At 35.8% G+C, this 26,353-nt stretch overlaps 1 protein-coding gene across 26 annotated transcripts in view; it reads right to left on the bottom strand.

Moving 5' to 3' along the window:
• Positions 1-26,353, bottom strand: part of SETD5 (SET domain containing 5) — a 77,228-nt gene that overhangs the window by 35,558 nt on the left and 15,317 nt on the right. For 4 of the 26 annotated variants that reach the window (XM_081159397.1, XM_081159421.1, XM_081159408.1 and 1 more), the window contains exons 2-9: positions 10,777-10,834; positions 7,838-8,024; positions 3,346-3,538; positions 2,959-3,064; positions 2,424-2,632; positions 2,030-2,088; positions 1,351-1,529; positions 376-414 (exon numbers count right to left, since the gene is read on the bottom strand). In XM_081159397.1, the coding sequence (XP_081015523.1) occupies positions 376-414; positions 1,351-1,529; positions 2,030-2,088; positions 2,424-2,632; positions 2,959-3,064; positions 3,346-3,437 (684 nt within the window). In that variant the 5' untranslated portion in view covers positions 3,438-3,538; positions 7,838-8,024; positions 10,777-10,834. Of the gene's footprint in view, positions 1-375; positions 415-1,350; positions 1,530-2,029; positions 2,089-2,281; positions 2,323-2,423; positions 2,633-2,958; positions 3,065-3,345; positions 3,539-6,797; positions 7,023-7,837; positions 8,025-10,776; positions 10,835-26,353 lie in introns of those variants that run through there. The other 22 variants (XM_081159401.1, XM_081159403.1, XM_081159409.1 and 19 more) reach the window with 13 other exon arrangements.

Genomic DNA, 26,353 nt, shown 5'->3' with positions numbered 1-26,353 from the left:
TAGTGATTAAAACCCACATGGTGCTAGTGTAGAGATCCTATATCACCAGAAAAACCTCAGTCCTGAGGCTGAGGCCAATCACAATAACAGAACACATCACCCTCATTTTACCTGGCAAAATGTCACTTACCCCCAGAAAAGCAGCTAATGAAAAACCAACAAATGAAGGCTAATTACAGAAAGAGAAAATATTTCAGAAAATGGCCAAGAAAATCTACTTTGGAGAAAGGCTCTATGAAAACCAAATGGCAACAATTACAAACTAACAAAAAGCAGAATCCAAGATTCCCAGACCATCAATGTCAGGAAAGAAGCTGACCAAAATGCAAGATCACAGTGAAGTAAAACACAGCATCAGGGAAGAATACCCCTTACCTTCATCCGCAAGGACTTCCGGGATCCCTCTCGAAATGCCTATCCCAAAGAGGAAAACAAGTAGAACAAAACAAAACTTGGTACCAAGAATGACAGTTATACCTATCTGAGACTAAAACTAACGCAAGAACTAGTGTTCTAGTCTGTCCCCTTTTCCCTAGGTAACAAATACACTTGAATTCCCCGCACTATTATCAAGAATAGGGGTAGCTCAAGGCGAGTGAACTCTGTGGCTAACTCCAGTACTTATCATTGTGAACCTAGGTAATTAACAGGGAAGAGCATGCACCACTTAAATCCTATATGCACCTGTGACACTAAAAGAAAAAGTAAATTAAAATGGTAAGTAAGGTGGCAGATTTACCAGTTTTGAAATTAAGAAGGAAACAAAGACCAATCCCCTTAAACAAGGGATGGACAAGTCACCTAGGAGCAACAAAGTTGCTGTGATGGGGAAGAAAGAACACAAAACAGAAGAGGTTTCTCCTGGAGACTTTTTAGTTGAGAATACAGGAAAGTGACCACAACACTGAGGAAGCCTAGACCATTCAAGAGACATTTCCTGATTTTTTTGAAACAAGGAAATAAATCAACCCAATCACATGAAGTAGGCATGTACCAGGACAAGAATCTCAGACTGCTTTGGGCCGAGGAGGCAGGGAGATACTGTAAGGATTGTGGAAGCCTAGGCTGGAGGCTGTAGCACATATGGGCTTGTGCCAGGTGGGGCTGGGGTTTCATACCTGGGATGGGACTTGGAGAAGAAACTTTGTGCCAGTTGTGATGGTATGGAGTGGCAGAAGAGAGGTTGGTCTACATGTTCACAACACAGATTAGCCGATTTTTGCAAGTAGAGCAAAAGTGGCCCTTCAAACATCTGGATCAAACTTCTTAAAAGAATTTTCGTGCATTCTTGGTCCAAAATTTGAGCTATTTTAGATATATTTCTATTTAAGATACTTTTACCCTCCATACCTTGATTTTCTTTGTCTTTGGTGCTGCACGACCCTTTTCTGGACTCTTTTTCCGCTTCTTGGGTTTGGTTCTTCTAACAGTTAAGGTGATGCTTGTAGGTGTGTGCTGTGTTGCTGTATACAACACAGTGGAAGGAGAAAGCTCCTCATCCCAGCTTTCTGTTGCACTGCTATCCCCACCTGAAAGTGTTATTTCATAGTTCACAATGTATAAAGAGTCAAAAGCGCATTAAAGCAGCTTATTCTGTTAGATTTTCCCCATATCCAATAAGTCATTACTTCTACTATTAACTATCTGTAGAACAACATAAATACCCACCTTCCATTTGAAAACAAGACTCTTTCTGTATCATTGGCAATAAACATATAAACTGTGTTTTACATTGTATATATTTGTCCCCTTATAATCAGTCCCAAAGTTCCACTGCCTCAATATGTAACACAGAAAAAGGATCTGATTTTTTGTGCTCACAAGGAATATTTTGATTGCTACAGGGCTAAAATGTCATTTATGGATACATTTAATTCACACTAAGAGGATTACATGGTAGTCTTAAGAGGACTTCAATCTTTTCCATAGAAACAGCTAGGGATCATGAAAACATTAGACGAAGCTGAGACAAATATTTAAAATACAAAATATTATGTCAAAATATGGGCATAACCCATCTTCTGCTCACCTGATATGTTGTCCTGCTTCCGCCGATGAAGTCTAATAACCTTCCCCCTGCTCATTCCCCTAAAGAGGGAAAATAAACTTAAAGTAGTCCTTCCAACACCATGCAGAACATCATTGCACACATGGGAGATGTGTCTCTGCATACACTACCCCCTTCCTCCCACCTACCAAAAGTTTCCAGGACATTAAATTTCATATCAAATTCAATAGCTTTAACATCAATTTCTCATTCCTTGTTGTCAGCAATTCTCACCTAGTGCAGAGAATTCGAGCCAAGGAGCACTAAGGAATCATCTACATTAACAAACACAAGAAAGAATACTTTGAGCTTTTCCCTACTAAGAAACCCTAATCCCAGCAACCCAGGCTTGAATTTAGATGGAACATGATCTTACCTGCACTTGTCACAGTTGAGAAGGAAGCCATCCTGAGAAAGACCACAAGGACACCAGGTAGGAACAGTCTCTCCTTCAGAGTTCGGGCTGTCTCCACAGCGTTCCTCTACGGGCGACGGCAGGCCATTCAGGTCAGAACGAGGGATGATCGTCTGGACAGGGGGAGAAGCAGGAGGTGTCGGAGGAGGAGGGGCTCCGTAATTATGATCCTGAAAATAAGATTTTTTAAATCAACAGTGTCCAAACACTGGCCCCTCTCTCCCCTAAAGTATGGTACATATGGAAAGAAAGAAGAAAGTAGTACCCTTCGTTTTTTGGCTTCAACCAGGAAAGTGATAAAACAAAATGCCAAGGTCAACTGGGACATAAAAACAAGAACAATGATGCAGGGCTAGACGTCCGCTGGAGGCAGGGAAGTGCAAAAGGGGCAACTTCGTCATGCTGCATATAAACATTGCAAGAAAGTCACAATGTATAAGAATGGATTACACTCCAGGAAGATCACTGCTTTGGAGAGAAACAAATGCATACTCACAGCATAAGGCAGTCCTCGACACCCATGCCTCTGAGTGGTCCCATAATTATGAGTGGAATACACGCTCTTCTCATTAACTGCTGGACTAGCCTCCACAGATTCAGGGCTGCACAAAGGCGAAAAGCAACGCATGATAGCATAACACCTAATCTTTCCTTAAACTATGACTTAACTTCCCATTCTAACCCCTCCTCTTTCCACAACCACCAGCTACTAGAATAAAGAAAGAACTCAGTGAAAAAATCTGATTAACATAACTATGCCTATAAATAACACTAGGAGTGTTATTAAATGTGGATTTGTGTGTAACATGAAGCCAGTACAGGCAGATGTCTCAAGGCAGGCACCTGGGATACAAGGTGTCCCTAATGACAAACACAAACGTACCAGCTGAGCAGGGAGTTTCCCCTAGAGAAGCCACTCTGGGCTGCTTTAGACTCAGAACTATTCTTCTTAATTGGATCTCTTAATACTTCCATGAAACCTCACATGACATTTGCAGTGAGTGAGATGATGAAAGTGCCTTCTGCACTGCCCCAGGGACCAGGCCCTCTTCCATTCACTACCAAGACAGGATACCCTGAAGAAAGTACAGGTAAAAACAATGGCATCTTATATTTATACCTCTCATCTTGATGAACCCCCAAACACCTTTCAAATATTAGAGTAATAACTTCTCATCCACCAATGACATGCAAGCATATCAAGGACACAATTATTTTACAGCTGCATAATACAACAGAACTTTAAAATAATGTTTTGTTAGTCTAATGACAAAGAGCAGTAGTGACTACCACTTTGAATTTCCCACTATTTTCTAGGTATTTTGTATATATTAATTCATTTACTTTACAACTACTAAACATGGTAAATATCACCCCATATTTACAGAAGGGTAAAACTAAGGTGGTGAGTTTACACAGAGCCAAGATTTGAAACAATGTCTGACTCCAAAGCCTGTGCTCTCTCCACTCTGCCTAAATGGTTTGTAAACCAGGATAAGATTCTACCTTTAAAGAAAATTACATGAGATCTTAAGTAACCAGGCTTAGTAAGAAGCTTGGTTAAGTACCTTTAGTATCCTCCTTGAGTGGAAAATAAACAGTTCAGGCACAATTTATTGATATAAAAGAATTATAAATGTGTTCAAATTTAGAAATTCAATGTAATCCGTTACTTAGTAATAAAAAGGCACAGGTGGCAAAGGATAAAATTTAAGTTTTAGGGTAAAAAAAGAACTTTAAGTGGTTAGGTTTGGAGGAATTTTGAAAGATATTAAAGAATGCAAATGCATGACTGCAAACCTGAATAACAGGCTGAATAATAGATTATCTGTCATTTAAATTAACCAGAACAGACTTACAAATTAGAAACTCCAATGACACCACTCATAATTCAGCCTTAGAGATCAAAGGGTCTTTTAGGAAATCGAACAATGCATACTGTTTGCCTCAGGTAATGTATGTTTTTCCTGCTTGAAACATACAATATATAGTACTACTTGGCAGGAATAAGGTGTGAGGTTCAACATGACACAATGTCAGCCGAAAAGTGAGGGATAAAAAAAAAAATTCTGATATATATATATCCAACTCACCCAGTCATATGCTCCAAAACTGTGAGAAGGGATCTTATTAATAACAGCAAAGGTAATTTCTAGGTGAAGAAGAACTTTAGACATAGGAAAGTATCCTCTGTTAGTGAAGTGCATGCATTTTATTACTTTTAATTTTTAAAGGAGTGTCTGCAAGATGGAAACTGTGGGGAATACATCAAGAATGTAGGTCAGTATTCTTGAGAAAAAGATGATCTGAACATGGCTCACTGAGAGGCAATCAATTCTGAGGTATTAGGAAACAGGTGGGGTTTCCTGAATGAAACCAAAGGCAAACAAGCATTAATAAAATGAAGGTAGAATTTAGTTTCTATGATGGACAGTCAAGAGAAAGTAACAGTTAATTTACTTGGTAAACAAGTATTCCAAAGAGCTGTACATATTTTATATAAGAGATTTTGTACCACTGAACACATAGGGTGAAACATGACAGCTGTTTATTAAGAATGGCTTGTTTGTTGTTGCTGTGTGTTTTTTTTTGGACAGGGGTAAAAAGGAAAGTGATATGAAATAAAAGATGGCCATGGAGATGTAGCTATGTTGGTTGTATCTTACCCATCTCCAAACTGGGTAAATATGAACATATGCAATTCATGTGCAAGTCTAGGGAATAAAAATAAAATGTATGTTTTGGAGGTTAAAAGGCCATCCCACTGCACAGTACTTTCTAGTCAAGCACAGCATTTGATATATTGCTATGCATGCCAAATACTAAAATTTAAGCTCATATCTTTTGATGAGGAAACTTTACAATTTCCATACTGATTACTGATTCAATACACAGTTATATGTTGACAGGTAAATACAGGATATTTCTTAGGATATGCCTTGACATATATATCAGCTCTTATGTTTATTTTAAATAGACTAAAACTTAAAAGTGCTAGGATTGCATCTCTTTATTAGTCAACCATTTAACGCAAATGTAACTATAGCCTTTCTTCCCCTATGTTTGAACTATGACAGTTGGACACATACACAGAACCCATGCTTACAACAGATACACTCCATCAACTGTGTTCTAAGTACAATATGCAACCTGCTGCTATAATGCTATCTCTTGGGAAATGTCTGAAGTTCATTTACGGCAAGATTGTAAAATCAGAAAAACCTTTGCTTCCATTGTTATATCTATCTAGAGTTTTTCCCTACAAATAAATAGATCTAGGTCTTTTTTTTGGTTGAATTATCTTGCCCTTCATACCAGATTTACTCTTCATACTAGTGCCTAGAATAGTGGAATATGCATGACAGTAAAATATGCATGATGAAGCATAAAAATATATCATCAATAATTTAACAGAATGGTACATAAGCTAATTGCTGACATTCTCTTGCTTTGTAGAAATATTAACAAATAACTGTGTAATTAGTTATGACCACAGTATCAAAAATCTGCCTGGAGATTGTGAATGAAATGTCTCAGAAAATAGAAACATTGCAGGCAAATTTTTATGCCAGAAGTATTTTTTCTTTCTGCAATTACTTCTGGACTTCCTAGCAACATTTATGGGCAGTCATCTGTTTACTCTGGGAAACATACCAGTTTTAAGAATAATTGCTTTCAGTCTTTTTCTTATCTACTTACCCCAAACTCACTGATTTAATCTGTTTATTGAAATTTCTCACAAATGTTAATGCTGTTTATCTATATAGTTTGCTAGTCAATCCATATAGGAGGCTAGTGGCTAACTTTATAAAAATCTATTAACACTATACAACTAGTTACCTACTAATGCAGGAATATTTAAGTACTTTACTTGGGAAATAGTTATAAAACTGGAAACCTCAGCTATTGGCATAACTAAATCTCTTCGGCATGCAAAAATATAAAAACAAAACAGGGAGGGGAAAAAAAGAAAAAGAAAAAAAGCCCTGGAAGAAACACAATCCCCCCTCCCAACTTCCTTTTTATATGGGAATAAGGCCAAAACTGCTTTAAACTCTAGACTACCCCAGAATATAGTACACTGCTACTTAGAGTAGCTTCATTTTAAGCCTTCCTCTTCAAGGAAGTTAGTAAACAGTTATCCTAGGTGGCTTTATGAAGAAATATACATGCTCTTTACTAATATTCTCAGTTTTAAGGAAGAAAACCACTATCAATCAGGGACGCAGTTGAACCCAGAGTTCTGGTACAGTTGCTTTTCTTTGCTGAAGGGGGAAGAATCCCCAGGGACTGTGAAAATGGCAAGAGAAACAGGGGAATTAGAGCAACACCCACCTCACTCAAGAAGTGGCTGTGGGATCAAGAGTCTGAACTGGACCTGAACATATTCAAAACACCAGGATTTTTCCAGCCCAGACCCTAATCCCTGGTACTGCCTGGAAAAGACTTGGCTTCTGGGGGTGTGCTGCCCCCTAGGCCCCTTGGGTCTCTTTCGCTGGACTTTCACATCCTTGTGTAGTGCCACTTCGTCTTGAAAGGTAGGGGGCTTCCACTTCCTTTCTGTAAGCAAGGAAGATTGGGTACAAGGGAGGTAAAAGGACAAGAGGGGGAATCTGTGAGCAGGGGGAATCTCGGACACTTAAAAGAGAAGGGGTACAAAAGGCTAAAATTTTTAAAACTGTGAATAATATATAAAGTTTTATAACAAAGGCCTACCTTCATTGCCATTTGGCATTTAAATTCTTCAAGAATTGAGAGTCTATTTTAGGGATTGGACTTTTCGACAAACTCTGAATTCCTAAAGCTGCTCTTAGCTGAAAAAAAAGTTTGGTACCACTGATTTTGAAGGTCCTCTTTCTAGGCAATGAATATTATCAAAAACAGATGACACTATCTTTCCACAATTTCTACCCCAAAATGTCAGAAGGTTTAAGTAACCTGCCCATATAAAGTTTCAGCCCCTTTACTCTACCACGAGATGTACATAGGAAGAGGCCTTCAAGGAAAATCAGTTGGAGAGAACTCCTCTTTATCTCCATCCATCAGAATAATCATTAATTCTACAGAAGCAGGTAGTGACATCTACTTTATTTCAATCTTCCCCACCCATCAAAACAAATGAAAATGTAGTCACTACTTTGCAAATTTCATTACATTATTTACTTAGAGACCCCCCTCCCCAATTCTTTCCCTCCCCTTTCTAACTCTTTTTTCCCCCATCCAGCTTCTATGGGAGATAGGGAAAGGTCTAATGTCATTTACAGTGGGCTAGGCTTGGGTTTAAAAAATACTACATATTTATTATTAGATACCCATAAGAAAGCTGTCTCCACACAAACTGGTAATTCACCTACTACCTAGGAAGTAGCACTTACTCTGATCCAGCAGCCATATCTGAGTAGGATGTATCTGGTGTGGTGACTCCCAGAGGGATTGCAATGCTCATGACGTCCAACACAGCAGAAAGTGGAAATCACGGGGTCCAATTAATGGAGACTGGCCACTCTGAGAGTGGGGGTGAGCTGTAGAGCCTCAACCAACATGTTATGGACATGAGGAATTCTGCCATAGAAAAGGAAAATATCTAGTAACCAGATAGTTCTTTAAATTTATCCTAAATGCTACTAAATATTTTTCCATTTTTTGAATAAGGCCTTTAAAGGGCTAAATACAAGGGATCTACACATTGTCCCATGTTTACTATGTAATGCATTAATGAGGTGGCAAAAGTTATGCCTTTTCTTCTTTTCTATTTTATTCCCTCCTTTCAGATAAAGAGAAAGTAACAGTCTGCCCAGCTCACTAATAAGCACATTTCCCCCATTCTATAACTGCTCATCAAACAAAAATGTCCAGTAGCCTAGGACCTAACCAACAACTTTAAAGATATAGGCTGATTAATAGAAATATCCTAGTTTAATTTTTGATAATTCAAGATCTTCATTTAAACCCCCACCCCTGCTACAAATTGTTTTTCCAAGCAGCCAATGTTGTTTCTTTCAAATGAAATATGATAAAGTGGATCAATTTGTTTCTAACTGATTGGACACAGATGTTTCTTGCCTTCGTCACAGAACACTCTATTCCTTTTTAAAAACCATTTTAATTTTAACTGTGATTTTGGGAGAAGATACAATTATCTTAACAATATTTGTGAGGTAATATCCATCGCTAGATATGAATAAAAACAAACCACGAAGAGTACAGTTTCATGATAAATATCAGAAAATTCTGTATGGAAAAGCAGTGAGGATACCTTGATTTGGCGACCATAACCAATGGAATATGGGAACAGAAAGACTCACAAACTACTGAAGTATAAAAATACAACAGCAGATTAAGAGATTTAGAGGTACGGTAAAAAGGGAAAAAAGTTTCCTTTGAATGATTTTACATTAGTGGTTTTATATTGTAAAAAAGACACATTAAAAGGATGAAATAAGAAGCATTTTATGTGGGAAGAAAGTCAATGTTAAAGACCTGGATTAATAAAGATTTCTATACACACACATACACACGACTTAAAAGTGTCATGAATATACTGACTCATGATAAAATAAGATGGTAGAAAAGTCAAATAAATAAAATAAGATTATTTATACCAAAAAAAATCACATGGTGTGAAATGTATATGATATTTTAAATGGTAGACAATCTGAGATGCTTGAATCTTATTTTGACATCTCTAAGCAAATTAATGCAGATAAAAATCCCAATTGTGATCAGTGAATCAAGCCAAGACTGTTAAGAATGCATAAAGATAATATTCCTCTTTTGTGTCATTGTTTTAGAATGCTAGAACAGCTATAAACTGAGCAGTCCTCTCTGGCATCTACACTTTGCAAGAGCTTGATCTCACCAATGGATCTAGGACTTTCCAAATATGGGTGTGGCAACAGATCTGTTCCTACTCAACGGAAGGTGACATGTTGCTAAGACTTGGGACTAAAATGAAAGGGCAAATCTTATCTATTTATTGCTCCTTCACAGCTCATAAAAGTGAGTAATCTAACCTTCTGCCTTTGAGACCATCTTACACATAAATGTTTCCTTTCCCTAACAATATATCCAAAGATTTAAGCAGTACAGTCTTAAAGTCTCTGGAAAATTGAAATAAAATCTACAAATGACAGAAGACAGAACACATCAAATAAGTGCAAAGGGCATAACATTAAATATTGAGGATTGTTGGTTCAACTTTCTTTAATTTTAGAATCACTGTATAATTTGAATTACAAAGAAGAAAAATTGAAAAGCCCCCAAACTGCCTGGTTTGATAATCAAAAGAGCCTGATAAAAACTATACTTTCCCTGACCAATGCAGGAATCTGAATCATGTATTATATTTTCAGTAAAGAACAAAAAGAAGTTGCTCGGCACCATTAAAAATCCTCAGTCACAGCATTATAATCCTTTAAAAAAAGTAGGCTTCTAGATAAAAAACAACTTAAAAACCTATGCTGTTATTTTTCTCAGAATAATTTTTTAAATATATACTAAAAAGAAAAGATGGAAAAATTACTTCAGATAATACCTCCTAAATAAATGAATAATTAATATTCCTTAATAAAACCCCAACGCAGTTAATTCTGATAGCTGAGAAATAACTTTAAGAAATATTTAGTTAACTATGAATTTCTCTTTTCATTAATTGCTAGACTTTCCATTTGTCTAGTTTTGCATGGCTCTTCCACTCTTCTGATGAAAGCAATCACAGGTTAGCTTGGCCATCTTGTTCTAAATGCTTTTACAATACTGGGGCTTCTTAATTCAAAAAAATGGTAACAAAACCAAATTTCTCATATAATCCTGAGGATAATTCCTTCCTTAAGTAACACTCTTCAAAATGTAGCTACTCAAATGTTAACTATAAAGAACTTTTAATAGATCATCTATATGCAGTATTTTCTTATCATAATGACACTAGTTTTATAAGCTAAGACACCAGATTCCTAGTATAGTTTACTAAGCCTAGTAGTTACAGCAGCTATTAATCCATCACACAGAGATGTGCCCTAGAGAGACTGAGAAGAATTAACACTGACTCTGAGTGAAACAATTTCAGGACATGTTTTACTCACTTGTCAATCTGTCCCTCTCTTACTACTAGAGTATAAACTCTGGGAGGACAGGGATTTTGTGCTTTAACCTCTGCTGTAGTTCCATGTCCAGAACAGGTGCCTAGCACATACAGGGTTTCTGAGAAATATCTGTTGAGTGAATTTTGATTATTCTTATTCTCAATATATGATTTTACCATTCATCAAAATATAAAAATTAAAACAAATTAAAATAATTTATTTGGCTCAGTCACCTTTTTATAGACCTCTGAATATGAAGTCCCAAAAAATTATGTCAGTAGCTCTGAAGACCTAGAAAAAGTTGAGACACAAATTAGTATAGAAAGAAATAACACTGATGAACTTACAGAATAGAATTCTACAGAAATAATATTTTAATGGCAACTGTGTTTCATCTCTGTATACTGTGTTATTTACAATCCTATGTTCCACCTAGTAATATACACACACACACAGATATATATATATATTTTTTATTTATTTATTTTTTTAATCTTCACCTGAGGATATGTTTATTGATTTGAGAGAGGAAGGAGAGTAAGACAGAGTAACAGAAAGAGGAAACATCAAAATAAGAGAGAAACATTGACTGGTTGCCTCTTGTGCATGCCCCGACCAGGAAGCAAACCTGCAACCTTTATGGCGTATGGGACGATGCTCCAACCGACTCACCCGGCTGGGGCTTTAGTAGTCTATTTTTTATTCTTTAACTTTTACATCCTATTTTCCCACAAAATCAGATGTAAATAAAGGGTGGAAAGGGAAATTATGTTTTTATTTTTTACTTAAGTAGTAAATAGTTTATTATGTCACTGGATATTCCTTTTCTTTCCTTCAAATTAGAATTCTCTCCCATTTCACAAGGGATTCCTTCTTTTCTCCACTGACCCCTTCCCAAATTCAGAGGCTTTTCTTTAATCAAATGTTAAATTTACTCTCTAGTCAGACAAGGACCTACCATGATCCAATAAGTTCGTATTACTACTTTCCCCACCCCACTCCATCCCACTTATATCCTCTTGTCCTACTACAGAAAAAGATTGACAAAATAGAGTCATTTCTATTTGTGGTCAACTCCATAATAGAAACACATGGAAAAATAAAGCCTTAATCAACTTTCTACCCTCCAAAAAAGAAAAGGAAAATAGGCAAGATCTAGGAATTTTGGGGGGAAAAAGTGAAATTTAACATTAGCCAGAATGAGGTATTAACAGCTGAAATGTTAATATATCATATATGTGAAAGAGCTGTTGATGGTATTTCAGTTACCAAGGAGAGGAAATGTACTTTATATTATTTTATGAATTTCTAACTTATTAAAAATTGGAAAATAAACTATTCTTTAGAAATTATTCACAGAGCATATTAGGAATTATAAAAATAAATGGATGAAGGTAACAGTAAAAGGAACAACAAAATAAACTAAGATGTAGACTTATAGCAGCAACAAATAAGAAATGACAAGGCAAAAGAGAAATAAGTATGAGTGGTGTACAGTAGGGGGGAAATGAATGGCATCAGAATTTCAATTTCATTTCAATTCAAGTATTTCCAGAACAATCCATCAGAATCCACAAAAACACTAGTATGTTCTCTGAATCAGAAGCAGAACTGGTCTGTCTCCCAGTACTGAGCACTCTTTTGAGTAGTAACCATTTACATACAGGTTCTTAGGAAAGGCTGTTACATAGAACATGCCAGAAATAGTTTATAATTACCCCTATCTTTTTAATTGTGTTCTGAAATGGTCAATGGTTTTTGTACTTGTCATTCTGACAGTCTCTTCTCTATATATGACTTGCTGAAAGCCAAGGCCCATGTAATTTGTCTGGTCACTCTCAGAAGACAGTGTTTTAAAAATAATTCCAACAGAGATTTCAGAAAAAGAAATTGCATCAGCCAGGTGAGCCGGAAGCAGCTGGGAGACAAGAGCCCAATAAACAGCCAATTCAATGAAAGAAATTCAGAACAAGTCTGCTTCAGTAACCCTGTGAAGAGGACTGGCAGGAAGAGGAGTGCCGTTTTAGAAAGAGAACAGGCCTCATATGCTTCAGACAGTCTTTGTACTGAGGCTGTGGACCTTGGCCATTCTCCCAGAAATGATGCAATCCTGATGAACAAGATCTGCTGCCAGAGAAACAATTGTTAACAGCCTATGCAGAAAGCAAGACAGCCAAGGAGCAATCTCTGATCAACTTCACAAACCAACAGAAAGCCAAATCTCTTCCCTCAGTTTTGGTCTCTAACAAAACATGTAAGTAAATATATATTTAGATATATATGAACAGACCATTTTCTCAAAACGTCCCTTGTCTTTTAATTCCTTTGGCTTTACAACATCTATCATCCATCATTAAATTTTAACTAGAACAGTGAGACCAGTTTCACTATGAATATAATTCTCCAAGCATATTAACAACAAGGTATTTACATTGAAATTTTACAGTTATTTTCCTCACTCTCATAAGAAAATCTTTTGGGAAGTAATGACTTTCCTAAATATGAAAATCACTCTGGAATCTAGGGCCCAATTATGAGACTTAAAGTAAGGACAAATATGCACATGCACAAAGGGGTATTTTATAGACATCTTTGAAATTACATGAAACTCTATGTTAAAAATAGGCATGTTTTAAAGAAAGAGAAAATTTCTTCTTGCTTAGATTGACATAAAAAGTAGATTGAATATTATTATACAGGAATACCTACTTTTCTCAAGGGCAACAATATTACTTCAGATCATACAGAAGGGTTAATAACTATTTTCATCCTATTAGCCACAACTTATCTAGCTTAAAAATATCCTAAATTTAAAATCCTCTCTAGACTCATCTCCTAGGCCTCGTTTCTTTTTCAGAGCTTTGGTATCAGGTTGTTCACATAGTATTGTTATAAAAATTATGAGGATTTTTTTCTCACTAAATAAATGACTCTGCATACAACACACTTCAGTTCTTTAAACTCCAACTAGCCACAATTAACCAAATTTCTTCCCTTACGCAATAATTCTCAAAACTGAGATTCACTAAAAACAAGCATCTAAAATATATCCTGCCTGGCAGGGCGTGGCTCAGCGGTTGAGCATTGACCTAGGATCCAGGCGATCGGGGTTCGATTCCTGGTCAGGGCACATGCCCGGGTTGCGGGCTCGATCAATGACTCTCATCATTGATGTTTCTATCTCTCTCTCTCTCTCCCTCTCCTTTCCTCTCTCTGAAATCAATAAAGATATATTTAAAAAAAAATAAAATAAAATAAATCCTGAAATCAATATATTCAGACCAACCTATCTCTATATTTAAACTATTAAATAATGAAAAGTAACAGCTGATATTCAGAATAACAGATATACAGAAGCCATAAAAAATCTTTAACTTGGTTAAGGAGAAGAAAAAAACATGTCAGAAAAATTTTCAATTAGGGTTAAAAGAAAATAGTCCTTAATTTTAAGATTCAATTTCTGAACTTATGGATTAAATTTTATTATATATGTAAATTGAATTTATTCTTAAATACTTCTATAATTTCCTTCTTTTGAATGACTTTACAAAATGATAAAAAGCAGATGGGGAAAGAATACTAGAAGGTTTTTTGGTATGATTATTACCCTCAGCTTAATTTTTAAATCACAGAAAAAAATGCAATAAATATACGAATGTATTTTATTTACATGACCAACAAGTTTTAGAACTAATGTGGCAGCTGCATTATATGCTTATCTTCTGTCTGCAATCCAAATTAAAATACTGAGGCAAAACACTGCCGTTGTACTGTAACATAGCTTTTTACCTTGGGAAAAGAAAAAATTATATTAGGGGTTAGAAAATTTGAGTTGTAGCCTGCAACTTAATTAGTTTGGTGATCTCAGAAAAATAACATTTTATAGATGAATCTTAAATTCTTCAAAGTAAAATTTTCATTAGGCTTTTTCCTGCTCCAAATTTCTATGAATCCTGGCACTCACTTATGCAATTCATGCAATATCTCAAGTCTCAGTTTTCTTATCTGTATAACAGAAAGAATAATACCTGTCCTGCTGACCAGGGTTTGTAGCAAATAAATGGCTCTTTGGAATCTTTAAATATATGTGAAGAAAGAGAAGCTGCTACTAACAACATGAATGTGGCTAAAAATGACTTTCACTCATTCTCAACAATGTGTATTTCAATCTTGCTACAGTAAATAATGTGAGAAGGCAATAAATGAAAAACATGAAAAAAACCCAGAACAAAACAGTATGGGAGAGAGAAGTGATAAACATTAGAAAAAATAAATCCAGTGAAAAGTTCGTATAATTGGGATAGTATAAATTCTAAGTTAGGCTTATAATCTGAAGCAAGTTAATGCAGACAAAGAGTCTAAGAGAAGTTCAGCGCTGAAGAGAAAAAAGAAAAGAGACATTGGGGTAAACAATTAAGAGACTAAAGTTTTCCTTTTCTCCCACCTCTTCTCCTGCAACACTTGTTTATCCCTTGGCACTTTGCCTAAATTTATACACCTTCTAGGGACTACTGGGCTTGGTACAACAAACCAACGACTAGAATAGGAGGCAATTAAAACACAGTTTTAAAAAAATCCCATTTTAGTCCATAGTAAAAACTTCTTTCATCATGAAAAATTTCATTAATGGCAATATTATGGAGGCAAAGACATACTTACTTAGTTGTACTTGGAGGGGAGGGGGGAGTGGTGGTAGGATAAGAGTACATGCCATAAATAATGAAACTAAATACATACTACAATTTTAAATTTTTAGGTTGACATTATAGAAAAATAATTTACTTATAACTCATTTAACAATGATAAATAAGTATTTACTGCTAAACTAACCAAGGATACAGACTATTCTTTTTAAAAAATTTTAAAATGTTTTTATTGATTTCAGAGAGAAGAAGGGAGAGGGCGAGATAGAAACATCAATGATGCGAGAGTCATTGATTGGCTGCTTCCTGTATGCCCTCTACTGGGGATTGAGCCCACAACCCCAGCATGTGTTCTGCCAGGGAATTCAACAGCAATCTCCTGGTTCATGGGTCGACACTCAATCACTGAGCCACACTGGCTGGACCAGACTATTTTTAATAAGAATCAATTAGAAAAATTTTAGGCTTCTAAGTATCAAATAAAGACAACATGAACTTTGATTTACCTTTTTTTTTTGGTTAATCCTCACCTGAGGATATTTTTTCCATTGATTTTTTTAGAGAGAATGGAAGGGAGGGGGAGAGACAAAGAAACATCCATGTCGATTGGCTGCCTCCTGCACGCACCACAACCGGGACTGGGGATCAAGCCTGCAACCGAGGTAGGTGCCCTTGACCAGAATCGAACCTGTGACCCTTCAGTCTGCAGGCCGGAAGCTCTAACCACTGAGCAAACTGGCCAGGGCTGATTTACCTCTTTAAAGGGTGATATTCTCAAGACTTTATGAAGGTTCTGTCCTACTATGTTTGGAGTCTTAGCACATGCTTTAGAAACATGTACCAGACCAGATAGGAAAAGAACCTCTCATACCTCTACGTTTGCCTCCTCTGTCCAAACCTTTTTCATTTTCAAACACTGAAATGGGAACCAGGTTTACTTACTCCAGAAGTTGGTTCTATAAATTTATAAGGCATTATCTGTTATACTTTCTGTAGTTTAGGTAAAATTTCTCCAGTTGATAAAAAATTTAGTTTTAGGATTGAAATCTAATTCATTATTTTATAGATGAAGAAACAGACTAAAAATATATTAACTGTAAGAAGGCATATACATACAGTGGTGGAGAATTCAGAAAAAAAATTAGGATTTAATGTATAGCTTCTATTTATTAAAGTAACTAATACTTTAGAGAGCAACATCTGAATTAAAAAAAAAAAAAAAAAACCTCTAAAATTAAGCAGCAATTATTGGTGCTATGTTAGACAAACAAGTACAGATTTAAATTCCTGACTCTCTTGGAATTTATATTACCTAGATTTGCCACTTTTTCTTCATTCATTCAACAAACATGAAGTAACTACTATATATAAAAGCTATGTTACATGCTATTTTAAGATGTTTCTCTTATCCAAAGAAAGGGGAAGCAATTTAAAAACTCTTTAGGTTTACCCATGTTCCAAGTATTGCATTTTCACAACCATGAATGAAAAAAAAATTCCTAAAGTGTGCCTTTACATTTAATGAGTCATTCTGAAGGGAAAATACCACCCTCCCCTCAAAGAAAGAAAACCCCCAAACCATTCCCTCATTTACCAGTGACAGAGGAGTCTCTTATGGAAACACATTCTTTTATAAATCTCTTAAACTGTTTAGATAGCCCGGCCGGCCATGGCTCAGTGGTTGAGCATCCACCTGGGATCCAGGTGATTGGGGTTCGATTCCCGGTCAGGGCACATGCCCAGGTTGCGGGCTCGATCCCCAGTAGGAGGTGTGCAGGAGGCAGCCAATGACTCTCTCATCATTGGCGTTTCTATCTCTCTCTCCCCTCTCCTTTCCTCTCTCTGAAATCAATAAAGGTATATTTAAAAAACAAAACAAAAAACAAACAACAACAAACTGTTTAGACAAAACTTACTGACTGGTCTCATGAAAAATTCTATTAAGAGTGAAGGACAATGGACAGCAAGAACCTGCAAAACACAGATGAACAGAACCTGACCATACATGTTCTGTGATTATTTGGAAGACCAGGTATTTAAGTATACAGCAGTAAAGGAATTTGAAGCTTAATAATTCTGATATGCACAATAGGATTCCCCACACCTCCAATAGCTGTATCAGTATTTTTATTATTTAAAAAATGCTTGCAAAAATTATGCAAATATAATTCTTACAATTCCATTTCCCAAAGATATTCCAAAGATAAAGAAACAATGCTACTGTTCTATAATCTGCTTTGTTCATTTAGCAGTAAGTTTTAGAACTATTTCTATATGAAAAGGAGATGTACAAACTTAACTTCTTTAAATGATGGCACAGTATTCTATCCCAAGGATCTACTATAATTTAAGTCAGTCTTCTGCAGGTGGATGTTTAGATTGTTGCTAGTTTTCCACTACATATGCAATGCTGCACTGAATGGTATGTACATATGCCTTTGTTTATACATGTGCACAACCATTTCCTTAGGACACATTCCTAAGTGTGGAACTGCTAGAATGGCATGAGCGTATTTATTAGTGATGCCGAACCACCTCCCAGAAAGTAAAAACCATTTTACACTTCCACAAACATAGTGGGAAGCCTACATTTTCTCATAACTTTTAAAACTAAATTCTCACCAATTCTGTGATACACTTTTAAGACTATGGATTTGATTGATATGCTGTTGTCCTCTAATATTCTATAAATAGGAAATCTCAGTTGCTCTGTCACTAAATTTGGGCTGGGATCTTCAAAATAAAACCTAGATAAAGCACTGTTTCAGAACCAAAGTATTTTCTTACAGTTGTCCCACGAGATAACATTTAATTCTTTTTTGTTTGTTTTTGAGAATCCTCACCCAAGGATATTTTTTCCATTGATTTTTAGAGAGAGTGGAAGGGAGGGAGGGAGGCGGAGAGAGAAAAACATGATCTGAGAGAAATACACTGATTGGTTGCCTCCGGCACATGCTCCACCGCTGGGTATCAAACCTGCAACCCAAGTACCTATCCTTCACTGGGAGTCAAACCCAAGACGCTTTGGGTGTAGGGGCTGACACTGAAACCACTGAGCACCACCGACCAGGACAACATTTAATTCTTTTAGTAGCATGCACTAAGCTCTAAATTTCTTCTTCCAGTAATTAAGAACAAATTATGCTAGCCATCTATAGCACCTGTATGGTTCTGACCGAAAAATCAAGTAACCTAGATGATCTGAGCTTTTTGGTTTCAAACAGGTTATCAAAACTGTTCTAAGCAGTTGTGCCTCAGTAGTGTAAAATGATGCCTTGATTTTTAATTACTCTTGGAAAAAGAAAAAACTGAAATTGTAAGAGGATTGTCAATACTGATTTTCTAAAAGACAGAGCCAAAATATTGACTAAATTTGTATCGTAGCTACAAATTCATCTGGTATATTCCATGATGAAACTAGATGAAAACATGTTCCAAATATAAGTCCTGTAGAAATGAGGCAAAAGCCTCTCCTTTTCGCTGTGCTGGGACTAGCACTTGACTAAGAGCCTAGATGCAGAGCCATTCTTTCCCCTTTAAAATGTTTCACATACGATTTTTTACCCATCCATTCACGATCTTTTATCCATTCATTCACCAACACTACATACTTGAAGATTTCATGGTTGCATTATAGCAATGAACTGTTCTCCCTCACCCTGAGATCTCAATCCTCCAATCTATTCTTCATTCTTCCATGACATTTACTTTTCTGAAATAGAACTTCTCTACTATCAGAAATCTATATTGGCTCCCTAATGCCTACTGGGTTAGTTCAAACTCCTTTGTCTGAATGGAATACGACTTTCCTTGTTAATTAGCTATTAAATGGTTTCTTCTTCAAAAATTTGTTCACACTATTTATTTATCCTGTATGATATGCTATTTTTGCATCTTTAAAAAAACTATTGTGAAAAATTTTCAAACAAATACAAAAACCCTGTAATTAACTCATGGACCCTACCCAGCTTTAATCAACAATCAACTCAAGCCTATTTTATTTGTAACTTCTCTTCTTCCACAGGATTACATTACAGCAAATTTCAGAAATATTGGTTGTTCATATCACAACTGCTGAGTGACACTGTTCCTTTTTTATCATAAAAATGGGTGACTGGTTTACTTATAATGATAGGTGGTGGTGATAGGAAAAGAAAGGCCATTATTCTTTTGCAAAATTTAAGATGAAAAAAGAGGTTAATGCCGCATGTTTACAGTTTACAATTATATGCTTATGGTTATAAAAAAAATGTCTGAATCTTTTTTGTTTTGTTGACCCTCACCTGAGGATATTTTTTCCACTGATTTTTAGAGAGCGTGGAAGAGTGGGAGCAGGAGTGGGAGTGGGTGACCCAAGGGAGCAACCCAAGACTCTTTGGTGTGCTGGAAGATGCTCTAACCATGGAGACACACCGGCTAGGGCTCAAACATTTTTTAAGAAAAAAAATCATTGGAAGCAATTACTTTTTAGACATGAGTTTGATGACGATAAAATTTCTTGTGTTCTTGGGAATGCAAGTATTTCCTTATATAGCAGAGCTAACTGTAAGTACACCCATGACCCACAGCTGTGACACAGCAGTCCTATGTATGCTATATGTCAATAAATAAAAATAGATAAAGCACAGGAGAAACACTCCAAAGCAGGTAGAGTATGATATTCTATTAAACCTGTGCATTAAAGATAAGGACAGATCACATCATAGAACCAAAAGCTCATATTTCAGGTAGTAAACAGCTGGTGTCATTTTTAGTGAGCATCTTCTTAGCATGCTAGGGGAGTCTTAGAATGATAACAGTGTAAAAAGGTTCATCCTATTTGAATGAGGCACATTTTCCAGTTAAAAAATAACTCAGTAATAAAGGTGAGCATCGCAGAACAAAAACATTTGGGATGTATATGGATGATTCCAATGTGTACCAAAAAGCACATGCATCTTAAGGTTCAATTAGTGAAAAATAGGCACAAATTAATGTCAATGCAAATATAAACCACTACAACATTCTATTACCAAACCACTCACCAGAAGCTATATTGTTTAACAACAGAATTAAATTTAGAATAATTTGAAATTTAAAAAGTAACAGTAATGAAAGACATCAACTAAAAACAAAACACTGACATACATGGGTGGGCAAAAGTAGGTTTACAGTTGTTTGTATGGGAAGACATGCAGGTTATGATTATTACAATAGCTTTATTAAACTCAAGAGAATGTCATAATGGCACAATGCATTTATGTACAATCTCATAAATGCTCAAATTGCTGGTCTTCATTATTTACATATTCTTGTAGTCTACTTGCTATATTCGAGGACACTTTGACACAGAGTTCTTTACTGCCATCAATAACTCTCCTTTTGCCCACCCCTGTACAGTGTTTAGCCTATGCATAAAACTAGCCTATGTTTACTCATATAGTAGGTTACTGAGCAAAATGAAATCTTTGGAATGATAAGTACATTTTTTCCCTGGAGGATGAACGTCTATGGTGGTTTGTTATGAGACCCAAGAACTTCAAGAGTTCCCATCATACAAAACATCAAAATACTGCAAAACTTTTCTCTGGAGATCTTTAATATAAAAAATGATTTAAAAGCCCTGACATGGATGCTCATCCTTGATCCAGTTTAAGTAAACATTTCAGCTGTATTTAGGCCAAAATTCTCATTAATTAATTAATACTTATAAATTAGCCCCAGGACACTGACAAAATAGTACTTTTTAGTTAATGAATACAACTGGCTGCTCCAAATCCTTATGCAAAAAATAATCAAAATCATATACTATGCTAAATTTTCCCAGTGATTTTATTCTCCTTTAATCACCTCTGTGGGGTTTCCTGTCATATCAGAGTTTGACCCTAAATAAAGCCCAGAATTCTAGCACTGAATAAAGTAGAGTAAAACAGTAAGTGTCTTAGGATTTACCTGTTATTTTCCCTTTTTGTTAAGAAACCTATTTACGAACTTATTTTCCTGAGTAAAATATTTCTAAATGCTGAATCTTACTGTTTTTGAATATTGTATTTCATTTTCCAGTATTTGGTAACCAAGTACTTAGTAAGCAATATAAAAACTAAGACATCTTAAAAAAAAAATCCTATACCCCAGGTTATGACAAATCTCTTGTAGACCACCATTAATAACTTTAGAGTAGTGGTTCCCAATCTTTTGGAGGAAAAGGATAGTTTTTTTAAAGTGTAAAAATTTGGGGGTGGCTGGGGTAGGAGAAATTGGGGGAGGGGATCAAAAGGTAGAAACTTCCAGTTATAAAGTAAACAAGTCATGGGAATACAACATACAGCATGGTGACTATAGTTAATAACACTGTATTGCATATTTGAAAGTTGCTGAGATTAGATCTTAAAAAGTTTTCATCACAAGAAAAATATTTTTGGTAACCAAGGTGAAGAATGTTAACTAGACTACTGTGATCATTTCATAATGTATACATACTGAATCATTATGTTGTATACCTGAAACCAGTATGTCAATTACACCTACCTCAATTAAAAAAATTTTTAGGGCCACTCAGTGGGCCCTAATCCAATATGATCAGTGTCCTTATATGAAAAGAGAATTTGGACACAAAAAGAGATGTTAAGGATGCATGCACACAGAGAAAAGATGATGTGAAGAGGCAAGAGGGCAGTCACCTGCAAAGCAAGGAGAGAAGCCTCAAGAGAAACCAATCCTGACGTTCTTGCCCACAAATAATAGACAACTGACGATACTTCTGTGCAAGATCCTTTCATCTTATATCCTTAAGAACCATTATTTATTTAGCCATTACAGGACTATACAATGTATACTTTGGTAAATACATCAGATGATGCTTGGGTGACAAAAAAAAAAAAAAAGGAAACAAAGACTTCTACCTAAACAGGTACCCTCTTTGACCTAATGGGCCAAATCACCAGAAAGCCCCTAATAAGCAATGATGTCTTCATGCTCATCTCTGAATTCTAAAAAAATTCACATGACCCATGGCTCTTCAATTAATTTAGGATTTCTTAAGAATCTATGAAGAGTCAATATTGTTTCATGTTTAAATTCTAACTCTTCCCCTATCTGTATATTAAAGCAAGAAGGAAACTCACTAGGCTTCCATTTGCTCTAGTATCAATATTCAAAACCTGATTCTGAGTATTACTTTTTTTCTAGCAGATTTTAAACTTTGTACACACATACTTATATGAATTCCTACCAACCCTTCTTTGGTGAACTGCTCAAAGGAGACAGTATTTGCCTAATCTTTTCTTTGAGGAGATCTACAACGAACGTTTATTTGGCTATTAGCTTATTACAGTACAAAAACACGAATTTACAGGACAATGTTTGGAAGCTCCTTGTTACCATTCCTTATTCTACCAAAACACAAATTCCTTTAGGAAGTCTTATCTGACTTGTAGACCTATTATTAATTAATGCCTTCCTTTCTAAAAAGTATTTTCTTTTGGAAAAAATTACTGAGTTTACCAAAGCAAAGCTGAGTGTGCATCTTTGTCAAGTTAATACAAATAAAACTAGGCTTCAATCTTTAGCAGCAAAAATGTTTGAATTTTCAACTGAAATCACAGGTCCTTCCTTTATAAGAAAACAAGTATGCTCACAGTGGGCTTTGTGGTGGTGTTCAACTTGGCCCAATAGGTCAAAGGGAGGCACCTTCCCAGGCCCAAGAAGAATTAACAGAGTCTAGTGTATTCTTGCTTTCTCAGGAAGCAAATCCTAGGGTATCTCTATTTCTTAACCTTTTTGAAGAATGCTCACAGATTTTTGTTAGATTCTGATAAGGACTATGAACATTTTCCTCAGAAAAACACAGACAAAACTTGTAAAACTTCTAGGGATTCACAGGCCTTTGCTCTATACCCCTTCCTGAATTGCAGCCAGGCTGATATAAGAAGCCTGTAACTGACTGACTTATAAGAAAGGTATGGGTGTGATTGGAAGAGGCTCATTAACTTTTTTTTTTTTTAATACCAAGAAAGACAGTTTATAATCACTCTAGTAGAGGACAATGCCCAATAAAAACCCATCTATTTTTCTTTTTTTTTAAAAAGTATATCTTTATTGATTTCAGAGAGAGGAAGGGAGAGGGAGAGAGAGAGAGAGAAACATCAATGATGAGATTCATTGGTAGGCTGCCTCCTGCACACCCCCAACTGGGGATCGAGCTGACAACCTAGGCATGTGCCCTGACCGGGAATCGAACCCTGATCACCTGGATCCTAGGTCGATGGCTCAACCGCTGAGCCATGCCCGGCAGGGCTATTTTTCCTTTCTTAATCCAGATCCAGGAACCCCATCCAATTTCAGGCAAAGAATCCTAAAGAAAAAAACCATCAAAACTATAGATGGGTAGCAGTACCCAAAGACAGGAGGAGAGAAAAGGGCAAGATTATACTGGTGAAGATGGAAGGCTTTAAAAAAAAAAAAAAAAAAAAGGTAATATGGTACAATAAAAAGATTCTGGAGTCATAAGGAGTTGACTCACCCTATTACTAGCTGTGTCATCACTCTTGGTTCAGTTTGTTCATTTGTAAACCATCCCACAGCACTATTTTGAGAATTAAGTGACATAACATTCATAAGAGAATTTAGCAAGATATCTGACACATTGCAAGGACCCAACTCTTGGTATGCAGGGTTACAATATTAAAGAAGTCAATAGAAGAAATAAGGAATGCAAATAAGAACCACTTTCCTGCTTCCAAGCCAACAGTATGAAGTGGAGGAGGAATTTACAGTTTGAGTCCTGTTGGTAATTTGCCAAATCCACTAATACTAAGATTTGCTAATAGTTACAGAATAATCTTCACCCTTAGTCAAATATCCTATTAACTTTCTTAGAGAAATCTCGACTGTTTTGCACTGATCTATTAAACACATTGTTAATTTACCCATTTGCTTCTTCAATCTTCCTGTCAGGAATACTTCCAGAATCTATATAGACTTCTTTAAAATATTAACATTGCCTTTTAGTATAAAGTCATTATAGCTATGTAGCAACTCTATTTTCCTGTTAATTGAAAATACGTGATAGTCACAAGAGAAACTGGGTTCAGAGGACAAGTAGCACTGATGGGGAGAGACTGAAAAATCTGAGTATGTTTACTAGCCTGCTGTAACAAGATCCAAAGTCAAGTCTATAGATACTTTTAAATTTTGAAACTTTTCATTGTGAAAAATTTCAAACAAATATAAAAGTAAAATTTTATAAAGAACTTCATTTAACTTATCATTAATCAACAATTATCAACTCATTCCATCTTGTTTATCTGTTACCTCTCCTCCATTCTAAAGCAAACACCAAACAACGCATTTCATCCATAAGTATTTTAGCATGTATCGCTGAAGAGGTGTACATTTTAGTTCCTGTTTTGCTTCGTGGGGAAGGGAAAAGATAACTTTAGCCCACCATTTTGTTCTTCCCTATAACTCTCCATATCTAAAATAATAAGATAGGGCCCTGGACAGGTAACTTTGTTGGTTAGAGCATCGTCCCAATATGCTAAGGTTGCGGATTTGATCCCTGGTCTGGTCACATAGAAGAAGTAACCAATGAATGTATAAATAAGTGGAATAATGAATAGGTGTTTCTCTCCCCCTTCTTCTCTCTCTCAAATCAATCCATAAAAAAAAAAAAAAAAAAAAAGATAGGTAATAAGGTATAATGAAAAGATTCTAGCTGGAATCCTAAGGATTTATAATCCAATCAGAATCCATTTTTAGCATTCTTCAATCTCACTCTAATCCTAATGTATTAAAAACAAACAAAACTGCCCTGGCTGGTGTGGCTCAACTAGTTGGTTGGAGCTTTGTGCCACACACCAAAAGGTTGCAGATTCAATTTCCGGTCAGGGCACATACCTAGGTCTTCGGTTTGACCCCTGGTCGGGGCAGGTTGGACAGTTGATGCCCCCCCCCCATATCAACAAACATATCCTCAGGTGAGGATTAAAACAAACAAACAAAACTTCCAAAACATCAAAGAGGGAACACTTCCAAACTCATTCCATATGATCATCTGAGTAGATGCAGAAAATGTATTTGATAAAATTCAACATTTTTTTGGATAAAAACTCTCAACAAATTAGGTTCAGATGGAATGTACATCAACATAATAAACGCCATATATAACAAACCCACAGCTAGCATCATACTCAATGGTGAATAGCTGAAAACTTCTAAGATCAGGAACAAGACTAAGATGCCCACTCTTACCACTTTTATTCAAAATAGTACTGAAAGTCCTCACCAGAGCAATTAGCAAGAAAAACGAGACCTCCAAATGAGAAAAAATAAAATTCTGCTTGCAGATGACATGGTACTACATCTAGAAAACTCTAAAGATTCCACCAAAAAACTGTTAGACTAAACAAATTCAGTAAAGCTGCAGGATGGAAATCAATATACAAAAATCAGTTGCATTTTATACACTAACAGCGAACTACAGGAAAGAGAAATTAAGCTTTTACAATAGCATCACAAAGAATAAAGTACTTAAGACACAAATGAATGGGAAGATTTTCTGTGCTCGTGGATTGAAAAGTATTAATATTTTAAAAATGTCCATACTATCCAAAGTGATCTATAGATTCAGTGTAATCCCTATCAGAATTCCAATGGCATTTTTCATAGAAACAGAAACATCCTAAAATTCCTTTTATGGAACCACAAAAGACCCTAAATAGCCAAAGCAATGTTGAGAAAGAACAAAGCTGGTACATCACACTTTCTGATTTTAACCTATATTACAAAGCTATAGTAATCAAAACAGTATGGTACTGGCATGACAACAGACATCAATAGAACAGACTAGAGAGCTCCAAAATAAATCCATACTATAAAGTCAATTAATTTTTGACAAAGGTGCCAAGAATATACAATGGAGAAATGATAGTCTCTTCAATAAATGGTGCTGGGGAAACTGAATATCCACATGCAAAAGAATGAAACCAGAGTACTATCTTATACCACACAAAAATAAACCCAAAATGGATTAAAGATTTGAATGTTAAGACTTAAAACCATACAACTCCTAGAAGAAAACAATAGGGGATAAGGTCCTTGATACTGATCTTGTTAATATTTTGGATTTGCAAGTGGGACTACATCAAACTAAAAGCTTTTGCACAGCAAAAGAAACCATCAACAAAAT

Source organism: Miniopterus schreibersii, assembly GCF_964146895.1.
Source record: "Miniopterus schreibersii genome assembly, chromosome: 15".
In the NCBI taxonomy this organism is placed as follows: domain Eukaryota; kingdom Metazoa; phylum Chordata; class Mammalia; order Chiroptera; family Miniopteridae; genus Miniopterus; species Miniopterus schreibersii.
The sequence above is the reverse complement of the archived record's forward strand: the minus strand, read 5'-3'. Positions and strand labels throughout refer to the sequence as shown.